Raw genomic sequence first — 16,196 nt, 5'->3', positions numbered from 1 at the left:
GGCATGATCTTGGCTCACTGCAACCTCCATCTCCCGGGTAATTCTTGTGCCTCAGTCTCCTGAGTAGCTGGGACCACAGATGGATGCCACCACGCCCAGCTAATTTTTATGTTTTTAGTAGAGACGGGGTTTCATCATGGTGGCCGAAGTGTCATGGTGGCCGAAGTGGTCTCGAATTCCTGACCTCAGGTGATCCACCTGCCTCATCCTCCCAAAGTGCTCCGATTACAGGCAGGAGCCACCGCGCCCAGCCAAGAAGCACGATTTGGTCTTCTCTAAAGCATTTCCTCCCAAAAACTCCCCAAAAGCATTTTCATCGTTGAGCCACTGAGCCAGGTGCAGACAGGAAACTCTGAAGATTCACAGAGGTGCAGAGGTGGAGGCTTGTCTGGTCCAGTCCTGTCACTGATGCAAATATGTTTTATTCTCTCTCGTTCCACTTTAGGCTGGTGGGGGGATTAGCATCGGAAAACGTCCGCTGGGCTGAGTCTGTGGAGAACTTCAGGAGCCAGGGGGTCACGCTGTGTGGGGACGTCCTGCTCGTCTCTGCCTTCGTGTCCTATGTGGGCTACTTCACCAAGAAATACCGGAATGAGCTGATGGAGAAATTCTGGATCCCTTACATACACAACTTAAAGGTAAGGAGTGGAGTCCTGGCCGGGCGCCGTGGCTCACGACTGTAATGCCAGCACTTTGGGAGGCCAAGGCGGATGGATTACTTGAGGCCAGGAGTTCATGAGCTGCCTGGCCAGCATGGTGAAACCCCATCTCTATAAGCATAAAAAAAAAATAAGCCAGATGTGGTGGAGAGCACCTTAATTCCAGCTACTGGGGAGGCTGAGGCAGGAGAATCGCTTGAACCTTGGAGGCGGAGGTGGCAGTGAGCAGAGATCACACCACTGCGCTCCAGCCTGGGTGACAAAGCAAGACCTAGTGTTAAAAAAAAAGAAAAAAAAAAGAAAAATGGAGTCCTATTCATCACTCAGGAAATTCCGGGAGGTCCCAGCAGGGCAGAACCAGCCACATGGCACCTTGACTTCTGTGATGAGGCTCAGGCCCCTTTGGGGATAAGACTGTAGCCCAGTGGCATTGCACGGTGGCTCACGCCTGTAATCCCAGCACTTTGGGGAGGCCAAGGCGGGTGGATCACCTGAGGTCAGGAGTTCAAAACCAGCCTGGCCAACATGGTAAAACCTCGTCTCTACTAAAACTGCAAAAATTAGCTGGGTGTGTTGGTGGGCACCTGTAATCCCAGCTACCCAGGAGGCCAAGTCAGGAGAATCTCTTGAACTTGAGAGGCAGAGGTTACGGTGGGCCAAGATCACGCCACTGCGCTCCAGCCTGGGTGACAGAGCGAGACTCTGTCTGGGGGCAAAAAAAAGAACATGGCCCAGTATTGCTGTGCTGACGTCATTTCTGGCCGAGTTACAAAGCTGCTCTGTCCAGAGTGATGGAAATGGCTGGCTTCTCCCAGGTCGTCCTGCTGGTCCACCCCTAACCGCAGCACCAGACACAGCATGATTTGGAGAGCTATTTTCTAGTAAGTAATAAGGTTGCATCCCTGGGCAGGTCCCCATCCCGATCACAAATGGCCTGGATCCCTTGAGCCTGCTGACAGATGATGCGGATGTGGCCACCTGGAACAACCAGGGCCTCCCCAGCGACCGCATGTCCACCGAGAATGCCACCATCCTGTGCAACACCGAGCGGTGGCCGCTGATTGTGGACGCCCAGCTCCAAGGAATCAAGTGGATCAAAAACAAATACAGCAGTGAACTGAAAGCCATCCGCCTGGGACAGAAGAGGTGTGTGCGGGCGCAGGACCTGGACCAAAGCCCCCCTCTGCTCGGAAGCATGCCTTAGGCATTTCAAATTGGTTCAATGGATGGGTGGGTCTTTAAATACAAGTACTAGCCCACAGGTTTTAAATTTGACCCGGGGAACAGCAGCAGTAGTAAAGAATGAAATTAGGAGCTCTTTTCCCTTCGCCTGTCCCCATCACCCGCTGCTCCTGCGGGGAAAGGAGAGTGAGACGGAGGCTCAGGCCGGGGATTGCCTCCCGCTTGGCCATTTGCTGGCTGGAGGCTTGAGGTGGTCACATTCTTGGGTCTCGTGGTCTGTGTTCTCATCACAGATGAGAAACAATGGCTGTTAACGACATAAGTACCGTGACGCCGTCTTCCTAGCGGTGCTGGAAAATCCAATGGCGTGTGGATATGAAAACATTTGCCTCTGTGGCCATAAAGCTACTCAAAGCTGCTTCCAGGCCGGGCGCAGTGGCTCATCCCTGTAATCTCAGCACTCTGAGGGGGAGGCCAAGGCAGGAGGATCACTTGAGCTCAGGAGTTTGAGACCGGCCTGGGCAACATAGTGAGACCTCGACTCTCCAAAAAAAAAAAAAAAAAAAAAAACCTAGTTGGGTGTGGTGGCATGAGCCTCTAGTCCTGTAGTTCCAGCTACTCAGGAGGCTGAGATGGGAGGATCACTTGAGCCTGGCTGGGAGGTCGAGGTTGCAGTGAACCCTGCTCACGCCACTGCACTCCAGCCTGGGCGAGAGAATGAGACCCTGTCTCAAAAAACAAAACAAAGCAAAACTGTTTCCATTTTCATCTCCACTCCCATAAGAGCACAGGGGCAATTTACAAAGAAGCCCCTCGGCTCCTTTCAGGAAAGGGTGAGCTGTTGGGAACAAGTTGTAGGCTCCTAGGTCACCACTCGCTTGGCGCCGTCTCGCTCAGAGGGCAGGGGCTGCTGGTCGGCGCGTGCGCACCGTTCCATCACGAGGCCCTCTGCCGTGAACCAGCTTCCGTGCTGTGCCCGCAGCTACCTGGACGTCATCGAGCAGGCCATCTCGGAAGGGGACACCTTGCTCATTGAGAACATCGGCGAAACCGTGGACCCCGTGCTGGACCCTCTACTGGGCAGGAACACAATTAAAAAGGGAAAGTGAGTTGTTTCCATCTCCGTGGCTTGAGCCAGGTAAACATCTTCCGGCCCGGGGCCTGGGCCTGTGCACGTAGGGAGAACGCCCGGAATGCCCTTTGCGTCCCTGGTAAGCAGCAGGGGCTTTGACAAAATGCCGAATGCAGGGAAGGAACCCCCAGCTCCCGAGGAAAGACTGGAAAGGGGCCACATCCCCATTAGGGATATCTCCGCCACCATTTGATCAGTGATCACCTCCAGATGGTGAGGCTTGGAGGGGATGTCTGTCTTCGTTCTGTTCTTAGGCATTTTGCAAATCTTGGGACTGCATGACCTTTAAAACTTCACACGAAATTCACAAAACATAAAATTAACCATCTTAAAGTGCACAACTCAAGAGCGTTTAGTACACTCACAATGTTGTACAAACACATCTGTCCAGTTGCACACTTTCAGCACCCCGAAAGGAAGCCCCACGCCCACTGTTCTTCTTCATTCCCCCTCCCTCCTGAGCCCAGGACAACCACTAGTCTGCTTTCTGTGTCTGTGGATTTGCCTATTCTGGACATTTCCTCTGAATAGAATCAAGCAACATGTGTCTTTTTGTGTCTGGCTCTTTTTACTCAGCATTTTTTGTTTGTTTTTTCAGACGGAGTCTCGCTCTGTCGTCCAGGCTGGAGTCCAGTGGTGCGATCTCTGCTCACTGCAGCCTCTGCCTCCTGGGTTCAAGTGATTCTCCTGCCTCAGCGTCCCAAGTAGCTGGGATTACAGGCGCACATCACCACGCCCGGCTAATTTTTGTATTTTTAGTAGAGACGGGGTTTCCCCATGTTGGCCAGGATGATCTCGAACTCCTGACCTCAGGTGACCCACCTGCCTTGGACTCCCAAAGTGCTGGGATTACAGGAGGGAGCCACCGCGCCTGGCCTTTACTTAGCATGTTTTCAGGGGTCATGCATGTGGTCGCACGTGTCAGTCCTTCATTCCTCTTTATGGCAGGATCACATTCCACGTGTGGCCGTGTGCATTTGTTCACTCATCAGCTGATGCATGGAGCTCGCATTATTCACTTTGCAATTTTAAAACATTAAATCTACCTTAAAAAAACGTAAATGTCAGCGCTGACAGGAGCCACCTTTAAATGCAGAGATGCATGCAGAAACCCAGAACGGGTGGCAAATCAATATGCAGAGGTCCTAGACTCTGGGAGGCCTGGTGTGAGTGCTGAGGGGTTAAGTTAGCCAGAGGCCCCTCAAAGTGAGCCCAACTACAAAGAAGGGAGAGGAGGGTGTAGAGTCGGGGAGAGGCACCCCCCACAGTGGATGAGCAGACCCCGGGTTGCAGTCCTGGGAGCTTCCAGGATGGACTGATGTTACAAATGGGTCTGGGTCAGGGCTCCCAGAGGAGCACAGCGTGCAGCCAGAGGGGCGTAAACCCTGCTGCAAAGATGAGCCTGACCACCCAAAGAAAGAGCAGGTGCATCTCCCAGAAGGGCCCACGTCACAGGCCGGGGAGGAGGAACAGACAAGGAGGGGTGCAGTGCTCTTCCAGGGACCAGAAGGAGGGCTCAAGGTGGCGTCCTGGCCTGGCCTGGGGTGGGGGTGAAAGGTGGTCTGTGCTTGTGTTCCTCTCCCCTGACCACTGGGAGGCCCACGAACCCTTTCCTCCACTAACCCCAGGTACATTAAGATTGGCGACAAGGAGGTGGAGTACCACCCCAAGTTCCGCCTGATCCTGCACACCAAGTACTTCAACCCACACTACAAGCCAGAGATGCAGGCTCAGTGCACCCTCATCAACTTCCTGGTCACCAGGGATGGACTCGAGGACCAACTCTTGGCCGCTGTGGTGGCCAAAGAGCGCCCAGATCTAGAACAGCTGAAGGTAATGGCCTCAAGGTCGGTCACACGGGAGGAGGGGCCGTCCCACGCAGAGGGAGCTGGGTCACCGTGAGGGCCCCCAGCAGGGCCACCAGCGCGGTGTGTGTCGTTGCTTCTCTCTGAAGGTGCCTCAGTATGTCCCGGGGCATCGCAGCTTCTCGTACAACAGGATGGGTCATTTCCTTCCCCAGCTGTCCCCTCTTCCGGCTCCCAAATTTAATTCTAATTCATGTGACTGCTTTGCTTAAAGAACGTGAGTTACAGCGGTCCTCAGGGGGCTCTAAGCTCCAGAGCGCTGCCCTGCAAGAACGGCCTGGCTGCCAGCCCTTGCGCCCGCCACAGTGCCTGGGCTCAGGAGGCCCAGGCCCGCCTGTCCCCATTCTGCCCCTACAGTCTCCGTGACAGGAAGCCTCAAGGCTGGGAGCAGGCCCAGGGCCTCTCTGAGGTTCCAGGAGCTCTGCTTTTGCAGCCCCTTTCAGGCCCTGAGCTCATTCCTCCTGCTCAAAGCCTGGGCCGTGGCTCAGCCACACGGCTACCCGAGGGAGGCCCAGGTGCCCGGCGGACAGAGCCAGGCCATGCAGTGACAACCGCACCTCCCCTTGCAGGCGAACCTCACTAAGTCTCAAAACGAATTTAAGATTATTCTGAAAGAGCTGGAAGATTCGCTCCTGGCCCGTCTGTCGGCTGCGTCGGGGAACTTTCTGGGAGACACAGCTTTGGTAGAGAATCTGGAGACCACCAAGCACACAGCCAGCGAGATCGAGGAGAAGGTCAGAGCTGCCTCGGTGACGTGCCCTGACAGCCGGAACATGGGAGGCTGGGCCACGGGCAATCGGCGCCTCCCCCACCAGCAAGGAGAAAAGCAGCTTCAGTCATACATGCCCAAGCGGGCCCAGGGCAGGAGAAGGGGCCCGGGCTCCCATCCTGCACCCAGCTGCTGCTGAGAGCCTTTGGGTGGCTTCCCAGAGAGCGAGGCTGGTGGCTGGGAATGAGCCCACCTGCTCAGGGCACTGCCCATCTGCTGTGTCATTCAAACCCCTTTTGTTTGTGTCGAGGTGGTGGAGGCAAAAATCACAGAAGTTAAAATCAACGAGGCGAGAGAGAACTACCGCCCGGCTGCAGAGCGGGCATCTCTGCTCTACTTCATACTGAACGACCTCAACAAAATCAACCCCATCTACCAGTTTTCCCTCAAGGTGCGTCCTGCAGCTGGGGCCGGGTGCCTCCCTCAAGGTGGGGCTGCATCTGGGCTCCACAGCCAGGTCTGTTGCCCACGCAGCCATCAGGCAGTGCCAGGGCCACCCTCAGAGGGCAGACCTGGTCCAGCCTGCAGATGGGGCTGGAAGTGGGGGAGCCAGGGGCCCCCATCGGTCCTACACCCATTCTCCCCAGGAGAGGGTATGAGCTGCTCCCTCCTCCCTGCTCTTCCCCTGGTGCCTCCAGGCACCCCCAACCCAATCAAAACAAACTGGATGGCCTGGCATGGTGGCTTACGCCTGTAATCTCAGCACTATGGGGGGTCAAGGCAGGTGGATCACCTGAGGTCAGGAGTTCAAGACCAGCCTGACCAACATAGTGAAACCCCATCTCTACTAAAAATACAAAAATTAGCCAGGCGTGGTGGTACATGCCTGTAATTCCAGCTATGCAGGGAGGCTGAGGCAGAAGCATCACTTGAACACTGCAACCTCCCTCACTGCAGAGGGTGCAGTGAGACGAGATCACGCCACTGCACTCCAGCCTGGGCGACAGAGCAAGGCTCTGTCTCAAACAAAACAAACTGGAGGCTACCACAGGCGGCAGGGAGTGGTGGTGGGGAGCGGTGGCGGGCTTCATCTCCGCACGTCTCCATGACTCTCGGTGGCGGATCCACAGGCCTTCAACGTGGTGTTTGAGAAAGCCATCCAGAGGACCACCCCTGCCAGTGAGGTGAAGCAGCGGGTGATCAACCTGACGGATGAGATCACCTACTCCGTCTACATGTACACGGCCCGGGGGCTCTTCGAGAGGGACAAACTCATTTTCTTGGCACAAGTTACATTTCAGGTAATGTCTAGCCTCACTGCTCCTAGTGTGGTCTGTGGACCAGCAGTGTCAGTGACCCCTGGGAGCTTTGTGGAAAGGCAGATTCTTGGGCCCCCACCCAAACCTGGTAATTTCAAACCTGCATTTTAGCAACATGCCCAGGTGACTGTAAAGTCTGAGATGCCTGATGTGGAACAGGCCTGGGGCTCTCCTAGTCGATATTCGGAAAGCTGGCACATTATTCCAATGGGAGCTAGTAAAGGGGTGGTGTGGCAAGGAGAATTTTACAAGGAAATGTCATTTTACATGTAAGTTGTGCTGAGTAAATAGTCCTGCATTAGTGCTTAGCCCACTGTGGGGTGAGTGATGTTTCTTAAGAAATAAATGTATGAATAAACAAATATTCCTCCTGTTTTATACAGTCCTGCTAAAATATTTAAAGATCTGCATTCTCTGAAACTGATTAAACAGCCTGTCTTAATTTGTTTTGTGCTGCTGTAACAGAATACCCAAGGCTGGGTAATCTATAAACAATAGAAATTTACTTCTCATGGTCCTGGGGTCTGGGAAGTTCCATATGAAAGTGCTGGCATCTGTCAAGGGCCTTCTTGCTGTGTCATCCCATGGTGGAAGGCTAGAGGGCGAGAGAGAGCACAAAAAGGGGCCAAACTCCTCCTTGTGTAACAAACCCACTCCATTGATCATGACATTAAGCCATTGACTCTGCTCTCATGACCCAATTGCCTCTCAGGCCCCACCTCCCAACACGGTTGCACTGAGGATTCAGTTTCCAACATATGCTTTTTGGGGAACACATTCAAACCACAGCACAGCCCCTCTGCAATTTTGTTTACACTGTGCCATAAGTATGGTTGGAAACACTAGTTTTTGTTGCTGCTACTGCTGCTATTTTGAGACAGTATCTCACTCTGTCACCCAGGCTGGAGTGCAGTGGTGCAATCACAGCTCACTGTAGCCTTGAATTACTGAACTCAAGCAATCCTCCCACTTCAGCCTCCTCAGTAGCTGGGACTACAGGCATGTGCCACCATGCTCGGCTAATTCTTCAGTTTTTTGTTTATTTATTTATTTATCTTTAGTGGAGACAAAGTCTCACTATGTTGCCCAGGCTGGTCTTGAACTCCTGGGCCCAAGTGATCCTCCTGCCTCAACCTCCCTGTAGCTGGGAATACATGTGTACACTGCTGTGCCTGGCTAATTTTTAAATGTTTTTATAGAGACAGGGTCCTGCCATATTGCCCACCACGCTCGGCTAATTCTTTAGTGTTTTTGTTTGTTTTTTGAGACGGAGTCTTGCTCTATTGGCAGGCTGGAGTTCAGTGGCACGATCTTGGCTCGCTGCAACTGCTGCCTCCTGGATTCAAGCAATTCTCCTCCCTCAGCCTCCCTAGTAGCTGGGACTACAGGTGCACGCCACCATGCCCAGCTAATTTTTGTATTTTTATTAGAGACATGGTTTCACCATGTTGGCCAGGATGGTCTCGATCTCTCGACCTCGTGATCCACCTGCCTCAGCCTCCCAAAGTGCTGGGATTATAGGGGTGAGTCACCATGCCCGGTCAATTCTTTAGTTTTAAATTTTTTAAGTTTTTTTTTTTTTTTGGTAGAGACAGTCTCAGTATGTTGCCCAGGCTTGTCTTAAACTCCTGGGCTCAAGTGATCCTCCTGCCTCAACCTCCCTGTAGCTGGGAATACAGGTGTACACTATTGTACCTGGCTAATTTTTTTTTTTTCTGTTTTTTAGAAAGAGTTTTGCTCTTCCTGCCCAGGCTGCAGTGCAATGGTACAATCTCAGCCCGCCACAACCTCTGCCTCTGCCTCCCGGGTTCAAGCAGTTCTCCTACCTCAGCCTCCTGAGTAGCTGGGATTACAGGCATATGCCACCATGCCCGGCTAATTTTTGTATTTTCAGTTGAGACAGGATTTCTCCATGTTGGTCTCACTGGTCTCAAACTCCCGACCTTAGGTGATCCACCTGACCTTAGGTGATCCACCCACCTCGGCCTCCCAAAGTGCTGGGATTACAGGCCTGAGCCACCGCACCCAGCCCTAATTTTTTAAAATGTTTTTAAAGAGCCAGGGTCTCACTATATTGCCCAGGCTGGGCAACGCTAATTATATAAATAGGTTGGGCATCAGTTTAAGCCTAGCTTTCAATTCAAACTCAAACTTTGAACCAATGGGGTCCTTATTATGAAGATTCCTTTTACATGTGAATCTCTGAATCACAGGTTCACTGTGAGATTTTCTCCTGGCTGAGAGGTCATCAGGATAAGAGTTCTCAGTGCTCCGCCTCATTTTCCAGGGTAGAAAGCATTCTCTTTGGTCCCAGGGTAGAAAGCATTTCTTTTGGTTTTGCGTGACCAAAAGAAAGATCTGGCTCAGGGAGAAACTCTCTATGGGATCTGAAAAACAGACCCTTTGGGTACTTGACTGAGGAGATGGCAGTTACCCCTGCTCCCAGCCACCTGCTGCCCATCTGAGACAGGGTGCCAGGTTAGCTGCCCAGTACTTCAAATGACCCAGTACTTCAAAATGACCCAGACCCTGCCCACAGGAGGTCCAGAGGGCCAGCATGCACAAGTGACAAGATGGCATGGAATATGGCCCAGCATTCCACTTCTGGGAACACGCCCACAAGACCTGGAAACAGGTGTCCAGCATCTGTCCAGATTCCCATACACCAGCATTCACAATAGCGTTAATCGCAGCAGCCAAAAGCCAGATGAGACTGGGCACTGAGGCTTGTGCCTATTATCCCAACATTGCGAGAGAGCAAAGCAAGAGGATCACTTGAGGCGGTTTGAGACTAGCCCAGTCAATATAGCAAGACCCCATCTCTACAAAAAAAAATAGCTGGGTGAGGTGATGCACGCCTGTAGTCCCAGCTACTTGGGAGGCTGAGATGGACGGTCCCTTGAGCCCACAAGTTCAAGGCTGCAGTGAGCTATGATCACAGCACTACACTCCAGCCGGGGGCAACAGAGCCATACCCTGTCTCTCAAAAGACAACAACAAGGCCGGGCGTGCTGGCTGTCACCTGTAATCCTGGTACATTGGGAGGCCAAGACAGGCAGATCACTTGAGGCCAGTAGTTCAAGAGCAGCCTGGCCAACACGGTGAAAACCCCGTCTCTACAAAAAAATGCAAACATTAGCTGGGCATGGTGGCACGCACCTGTAATTCCAGCTACTTGGGAGGCTGAGGCAGGAGAATCGCTTGAACCCAGGAGGTGGAGGTTGCAGTGAGCTGAGATTGCACTACTGCCCTTCAGCCTGGATGACAGAGTAAGAGTCTGTCTCAAAAACTAAATAGCAATAAATAATAAAAAGTAAAAACAACAAAGCCAACCAATTCACAACAGCCAGAACGACATGCTGTCCATCACAGATGAACGGAGAACCCCAGCGTGGTTATATTCAAGAATGGGATATTACTCGGCCTTACAGGGGAAGGAGGTTCTGACACATCTACAACGTGGAAGAACCTCGGAAGCGTCACGCTAAGTGAAAGATGCCAGATGAAAACGGGGCAGGTCGTGTGCTTCCGTCTATACGAAGCATCCAGAACAGGTGCATCCCTTGACAGAAGGCAGATGAGCAGCTCTCAGAGGCGAGGGGAGATGGGAAGTGACTGCTCAAGGGGTGAGGGGATAACAAAAAAGTCCTGGAACTAGAGATTGCTGGTGGTTGCACGACGCTGCGAATATGTGAAATGCCACTGGATTGTACACTAAAATATGGTAAAAATTGTCTTTTTTTTTTTTTTTTTTTTTGAGACAGAGCCTCACTCTGTTGCCCGGGCTAGAGTGCAGTGGCATGATCTCAGCTCACTGCAACCTCTGCCTCCCGGGTTCAAGCGATTCTCCTGCCTCAGCATCCCGAGTAGCTGGGACTACAGGCATGTACCACCACGCCTAATTTTTTTGTATTTTAGTAGAAACAGGGTTTGAACTCCTGACCTTAAGTGATCCACCCCCCTCAGCCTCCCAAAGTGCTGGGATAACAGGCGTGAGCCACTGTGCCCAGCCAAAATGGTCAATTTTATGGTATGTGTATTTCACAACTTACAAAGCGAGACGAGGTAAAGATAAAACTCGACCCCAATCCAAAGGGGCAGGACAGAGCGCCTCCTGCAGGCCGGGAGCGTGAACTCCTCTTCAGGTGCAGCACGCATCTTCAGGGCTGCTGACGTTTTACTGGCTGCATTAAGCGTGTACACCTCCATATTCCCCCAGGTCCTGTCCATGAAGAAGGAGCTGAACCCAGTGGAGCTGGATTTCCTTCTGCGGTTCCCTTTTAAGGCCGGGGTGGTCTCACCAGTGGACTTCCTGCAGCACCAAGGCTGGGGCGGGATCAAGGTTCGTCTTTAGACATTGAACACGCTGTGCTTTCTTCCCCCCATGGAGCCTTTCCAGCTGATGCTGCGGATGTTTACAAGGCCAGAATACCAGGCTCTGTGGCCCATACAATTCAGTAAAGCAAGGGGGCCCCACAGATGGGGATGGAAACCAAGATGGGCTCACAGATAGCTCTGCGTTCCTATAGGGAACGTGACATGTGTTAGGTCCCTGAGTCCTGCACACAGCAAGCAGAGAGTGACATCCTCTGGGGGCCAGAAGAGGCCTCAGGGCCTCTTACCACCCCTCCTCCAGCCTCTTCCCTTCCCAGCATAAGGGAAGTGGCAAGTGAAAAGTTTGTTCTGCAGATTCCTGGACACCGTCAGGGACCCACGAGTCTCAGGGTCTGCTCAGAGAGACCTGAAGAAGGTTGTCCCCTGAGCTAGAATGGCCCCATTTCCAGAGACCCCTAGAGAAGCAGCCCCAGTTCCTCCCACGCTTCATGTCCCCGGATTGGACCCCACCAAGGAGGCTCCTGGCGCTGTCCTGGGATGCCTGAGCTGGGCACGGACAGCGCGTGCTTTGGTGGCCGGCCTCTCGGGCTGGCTTATCCCAGAGCCCCAGTTTCCTTGGAGGGCAGTGGCCTCTCCTCCTTGAATGAGCTGTGCAGGAAGGCTCTCGGGACCCGGGTAAGCGGGAAGAGTCACAGGGCCCGCTGCCTCTGCCCCTAGGCCCTCTCGGAGATGGATGAGTTCAAAAACCTGGACAGTGACATCGAAGGATCTGCGAAGCGCTGGAAAAAGCTGGTGGAGTCGGAAGCCCCGGAGAAGGAGATCTTCCCCAAGGAGTGGAAGAACAAGACGGCCCTGCAGAAGCTGTGCATGGTGCGCTGCATGCGGCCGGACCGCATGACCTACGCCATCAAGTGAGTGTCCTGCCGCGCGGGCGGCCCCGCCCCCGAGGCCCAGGCCTGAGGGAAGCTCGGCCGAGCTGCTGTGCTAGACTCTCTGTGGACTTGAGTTGATCCCCTGAACTTCTCCCCATTTTACACAGAAACAGGGCTCAGAGGGGCTAAATCATTTCACACACAGTTCTTCGAGGACAGAGGCACGATTCCACCCCAGGCTGCAGACTCCAGTCCTGAGTTCTTGTTAATCCTTCATGTCTCAGAGTATCAGGAGGGGAACCCCTTGTCCCCCGCTAACCTGACTGAGGAGGGGTGCCCTGCGGTACGTGATAGGAAGAAGACTCCCACGTGAGCCTCCTAGATTGGAAGTAAGATGTCAAGTGTGGACGTGAATGTGCACTGAGGCCATACAAATGGGGTCCTCTTAGGATGTTCTGAGGGAGAAAACAATGGCAAAACCATCAGCATTCGAGGACTCTGAGTACCTCGGTGGCAAAACGTGATGTCAATCAAAGATGTATGAATATGGCTAGTTTGCAAGAGAACTGTTCTGATTTCACCAACAATTTCTCCAGACCTGAAACCCTTCCGTGTTGGAAGGATGGGCTGTTGAAGGAAGGAGGTGACATTTAGCACAGAAATGAGCCTGGGGTCCGTCCTCAGAGCACCTGTGGCCTGTCTGGCTTCTTCCCTTTTCATTTCCCCAAGTAGTCGGAAAGCAGCCAGGTTTCCCAAAAGACACTCATGTCCCTAATAGAATTACCCTCTGATGGCCAGGTGCGGTGGCTCACGCCTGTAATCCCAGTACTTTGGGGAGGATCGCTTGAGACCAGCCTGGGCAACACAGTGAGACCCCATCTCTACAAAAAGTCTAAAAATTAGCCAGGTGTGGTGGCAGCCTCCTGTAGTCCCGGCTACTCAGGAGGCTGAGGTGGGAGAATTGGTTGAGCCCAGGAGGTGGAGATGGCAGTGGGCCGAGATTGCGCCACTGCACTCCAGCCTGGGCGACAGAGCAAGACCCTGCCTCAAAATAAAATAAAAATAAAGAATTCCCTCCTGACAAAGCAGAGGCCTAACTCCTGAGAGTAGTTTTGCTTTGTTTTCCTCCAATAGGAGAGGACAGGGACGGGGAGTGGTGGGGAAGAGGGGGCGGAACGAAGCCAGAAGTCACTGTGATGCAGGAGAGCAGCGAGGTCCAGGGAGAAAGCCGGCTGCGTCCCGGACTCAGAACTGGAGGAAGCAGGGTCAGAGTCTGGGAAAAGCCAAGGTAAAGTCCCTCGACCATCGCAGCAGGAACACCCTGTCCTGTGGGAGCGTGCAGCATGTTTGCATGTTTGGGTCACAAGACGCAGTGTGTATCTGATTCCTCGTCTAGAAGATGAGGTGGCCGGGCGCGGTGGCTCAAGCCTGTAATCCCAGCACTTTGGGAGGCTGAGACAGGTGGATCCACGAGGTCAGGAGATCGAGACCATCCTGGCTGACACGGTGAAACCCCGTCTCTACTAAAAAATACAAAAAAAAACTAGCCGGGCGAGGTGGCGGGCGCCTGTAGTCCCAGCTACTCGAGAGGCTGAGGCAGGAGAATGGCGTGAACCCGGGAGGCAGAGCTTGCAGTGAGCTGAGATCCGGCCACTGCACTCCAGCCTGGGTGACAGAGTGAGACTCCGTCTCCAAAAAAAAAAAAGATGAGGTGAGGTGACCTTTCCCGTCTCCTGAGAGCTTTTGAGAAGCACCTAAGTTAACCAGTGTGACTGCACTCTGGCCACCTAAAAGAAGGAAACAGCCCCCACTGTGGAAGCATCTGTGTGCTCTGTGGTGGCCTGGACCATCCCAAACACCCGTGAGCCCCGATCATCCCTCAGCTCTGACATGTTTCACATTGCTATGACGTGGAGCAAAGCAGATTTACTGCCCTAATTATATAGGGAGGGGGTCGCTTAAAAGCAAGAAGATTGAAACAGACGTGGCTAATAACAAAGCCAGCACTGGCCAAGGGTGTCTCGTGTCAGGCACTGTTGGAAGCATTGACAGCCGTGGGAGCACTTCCACATTCACAGGTCACAGGTCACAGGCACTGGGAGGCCAGGCCAGACCACCCCCGGGTGCGCAACACAAACCCTGACGCACAGCACGTGCCAGTTTCCCTGGTGTAAGTGCTCACTCTGTGGCCGCCTGCAAGCTGCCCGGGTCTGCTGCAAGCTGTCACCGGCCAGCTCCAGCACTCCTTGGTCAAGGCCACCATGTAAGAGGTGGTGAGGCCTGACTGGAACCCAGCATGCATGCTTCTGTGTCATTAATTCATCCATAGCCAATGACCATTTGGCCTGGGCAACTCATTAGCAAAGGTGATCCAGAGTCATTCCTGCCTAGGGACAGGACTTCATATGTTCTGGAAGTTCCTTCCTAGACAAGGATCACAGCATCTGGGGTCTGAGTCCATTCCAGAGGCCTGAATAGAATTGGGGGCCTTCAGGAGGAGCACCTCCTCCCCATCTTTGCCTGAGGCTGGCCCTAGTTCAGGACACCAGACAGAAGCCAGCAAAGGCCACAGCAGGGAAAGGAATAGCAGCTCCAGGTGTCCCCAGAAAGTCCCAAGGGCATGGAGAGGCACTAGCCGGCTGACTCCTGGTTGAACCAGAGGAGCTGACATGCGCTGGGCGGCCTGAGTGTGAGCAGACCCTTCCGAAAGTCGACCCAGACTCTCAAACACTCAGGTGTTCACCTGCCCAGGGATGAGCAGTTCTCACCCCTCGGGATGCGGCCATTGCTCCTCCTTTCAGAGACCAGCTGGCCACTAAAATCTTACAACATTTTTTTTTTTTTTTTTTTTGAGACAGAGTCTTGCTCTCTTGCCCAGGCTGGAGGGCAGTGGCGCCATCTCACCTCACTGCAACCTCTGCCTCCCAGGTTCCAGCGATTCTCCTGCCTCAGCCTCCTGAGTGGCTGGAATCACAGGCCTGTGCCACCATACCTGGCTCATTTTTGTGTTTTTAGTAGAGACAGGGTTTCATCACGTTGATCAGGCTGGTCTCGAACTCCTAAATTCAGGTGATCCGCCTACCTTGGCCTCCCAAAGTGCCGGGATTACAGGTGTGAGCCACCACACCCGGCAAGTTTACTAATCTTAGCTCAGGTGATTCATTCTTTCCACATACTGTAAGCTCAGCCCTCTGTGATCACAGGAGAAAGGCCGACACCTGATCCAAAGATCACAGGACCATCACTAGGTCCTCCATGGGACGATTAGTGGAGACCCCGACTGACCCCAGACTTATAGGAGTCATGTGAGAAAGAGTCTGGGGCTTTTGTAGAGACAGGTGTTTATTATCATCTGAAGTTGTTTTTTTCTTTGACTTGTTTAGACTCACTAAAGCTTTGCTCTAATCTGAACTTCCTTCTCAGCCCCTCGCCCCCTGCCCCCCGCAGTTGACCCTGGGTGCCTTCCACGCTGGCCTCTCCCTGCACCTGCTTAGACTGCTCCAGGGAGGAGCACAGTGCGGGGCCCCTCAGGAAAGAAAGGGTGCCCGGGGCAAACAAGGGCAATCCTTCGCAGAAAGGAAAGCCCAGTAAAGACTGCTCTCCTGCCACAGGCCTTGTCCTGCTGAAGAAAGTCCACCAAAAAGGGCCCTCCTGCCTGGACCAGAGCCCACCCCAAGGCCCCTGCCCTGGCCCAGAGCCTCAGGTTCCACTGCCTCTGATGCACTCCACCCCTAGGAACTTCGTGGAGGAAAAGATGGGCAGCAAGTTCGTGGAAGGCCGGAGTGTTGAGTTTTCTAAGTCCTACGAGGAGAGCAGCCCCTCCACGCCAATCTTCTTCATCCTCTCCCCGGGGGTGGACCCCTTGAAAGACGTGGAAGCCCTGGGTAAGTGCAGCAGGCAAGTGATGTTCTCAAAGATGAAGTATTGGCCGGGCGCGGTGGCTCAGGCCTGAAATCCCAGCACTTTGGGAGGCTGAGGTGGGCGGATCATGAGGTCAGAGGTCGAGACCATCCTGGCTAACATGGTGAAACCCCATCTCTACTAAAAATACAAAAAATTAGCCGGGCGTGATGGCAGGCGCCTATAATCGCAGCTACTCGGGAGGCTGAGGCCAGAGAATGGC

General features: G+C 53.5%; 1 protein-coding gene across 1 annotated transcript in view; it reads left to right on the top strand.

Annotated features, from left to right (window-relative positions):
• DNAH17 (dynein, axonemal, heavy chain 17) overlaps window positions 1–16,196 on the top strand; it is a 168,973-nt gene that overhangs the window by 133,386 nt on the left and 19,391 nt on the right. The window contains exons 64-73 of the mRNA XM_011933143.1: window positions 446–638; window positions 1,570–1,805; window positions 2,824–2,946; window positions 4,602–4,806; window positions 5,408–5,572; window positions 5,858–5,998; window positions 6,678–6,848; window positions 11,086–11,208; window positions 11,919–12,112; window positions 15,809–15,957. Of these exons, the coding sequence (XP_011788533.1) occupies window positions 446–638; window positions 1,570–1,805; window positions 2,824–2,946; window positions 4,602–4,806; window positions 5,408–5,572; window positions 5,858–5,998; window positions 6,678–6,848; window positions 11,086–11,208; window positions 11,919–12,112; window positions 15,809–15,957 (1,700 nt within the window). The remainder of the gene's footprint in view (window positions 1–445; window positions 639–1,569; window positions 1,806–2,823; window positions 2,947–4,601; window positions 4,807–5,407; window positions 5,573–5,857; window positions 5,999–6,677; window positions 6,849–11,085; window positions 11,209–11,918; window positions 12,113–15,808; window positions 15,958–16,196) is intronic.

The sequence above is a fragment of the Colobus angolensis genome, unplaced genomic scaffold (assembly GCF_000951035.1).
Source record: "Colobus angolensis palliatus isolate OR3802 unplaced genomic scaffold, Cang.pa_1.0 Scaffold1, whole genome shotgun sequence".
Taxonomy (NCBI): domain Eukaryota; kingdom Metazoa; phylum Chordata; class Mammalia; order Primates; family Cercopithecidae; genus Colobus; species Colobus angolensis.
The sequence above is the reverse complement of the archived record's forward strand: the minus strand, read 5'-3'. Positions and strand labels throughout refer to the sequence as shown.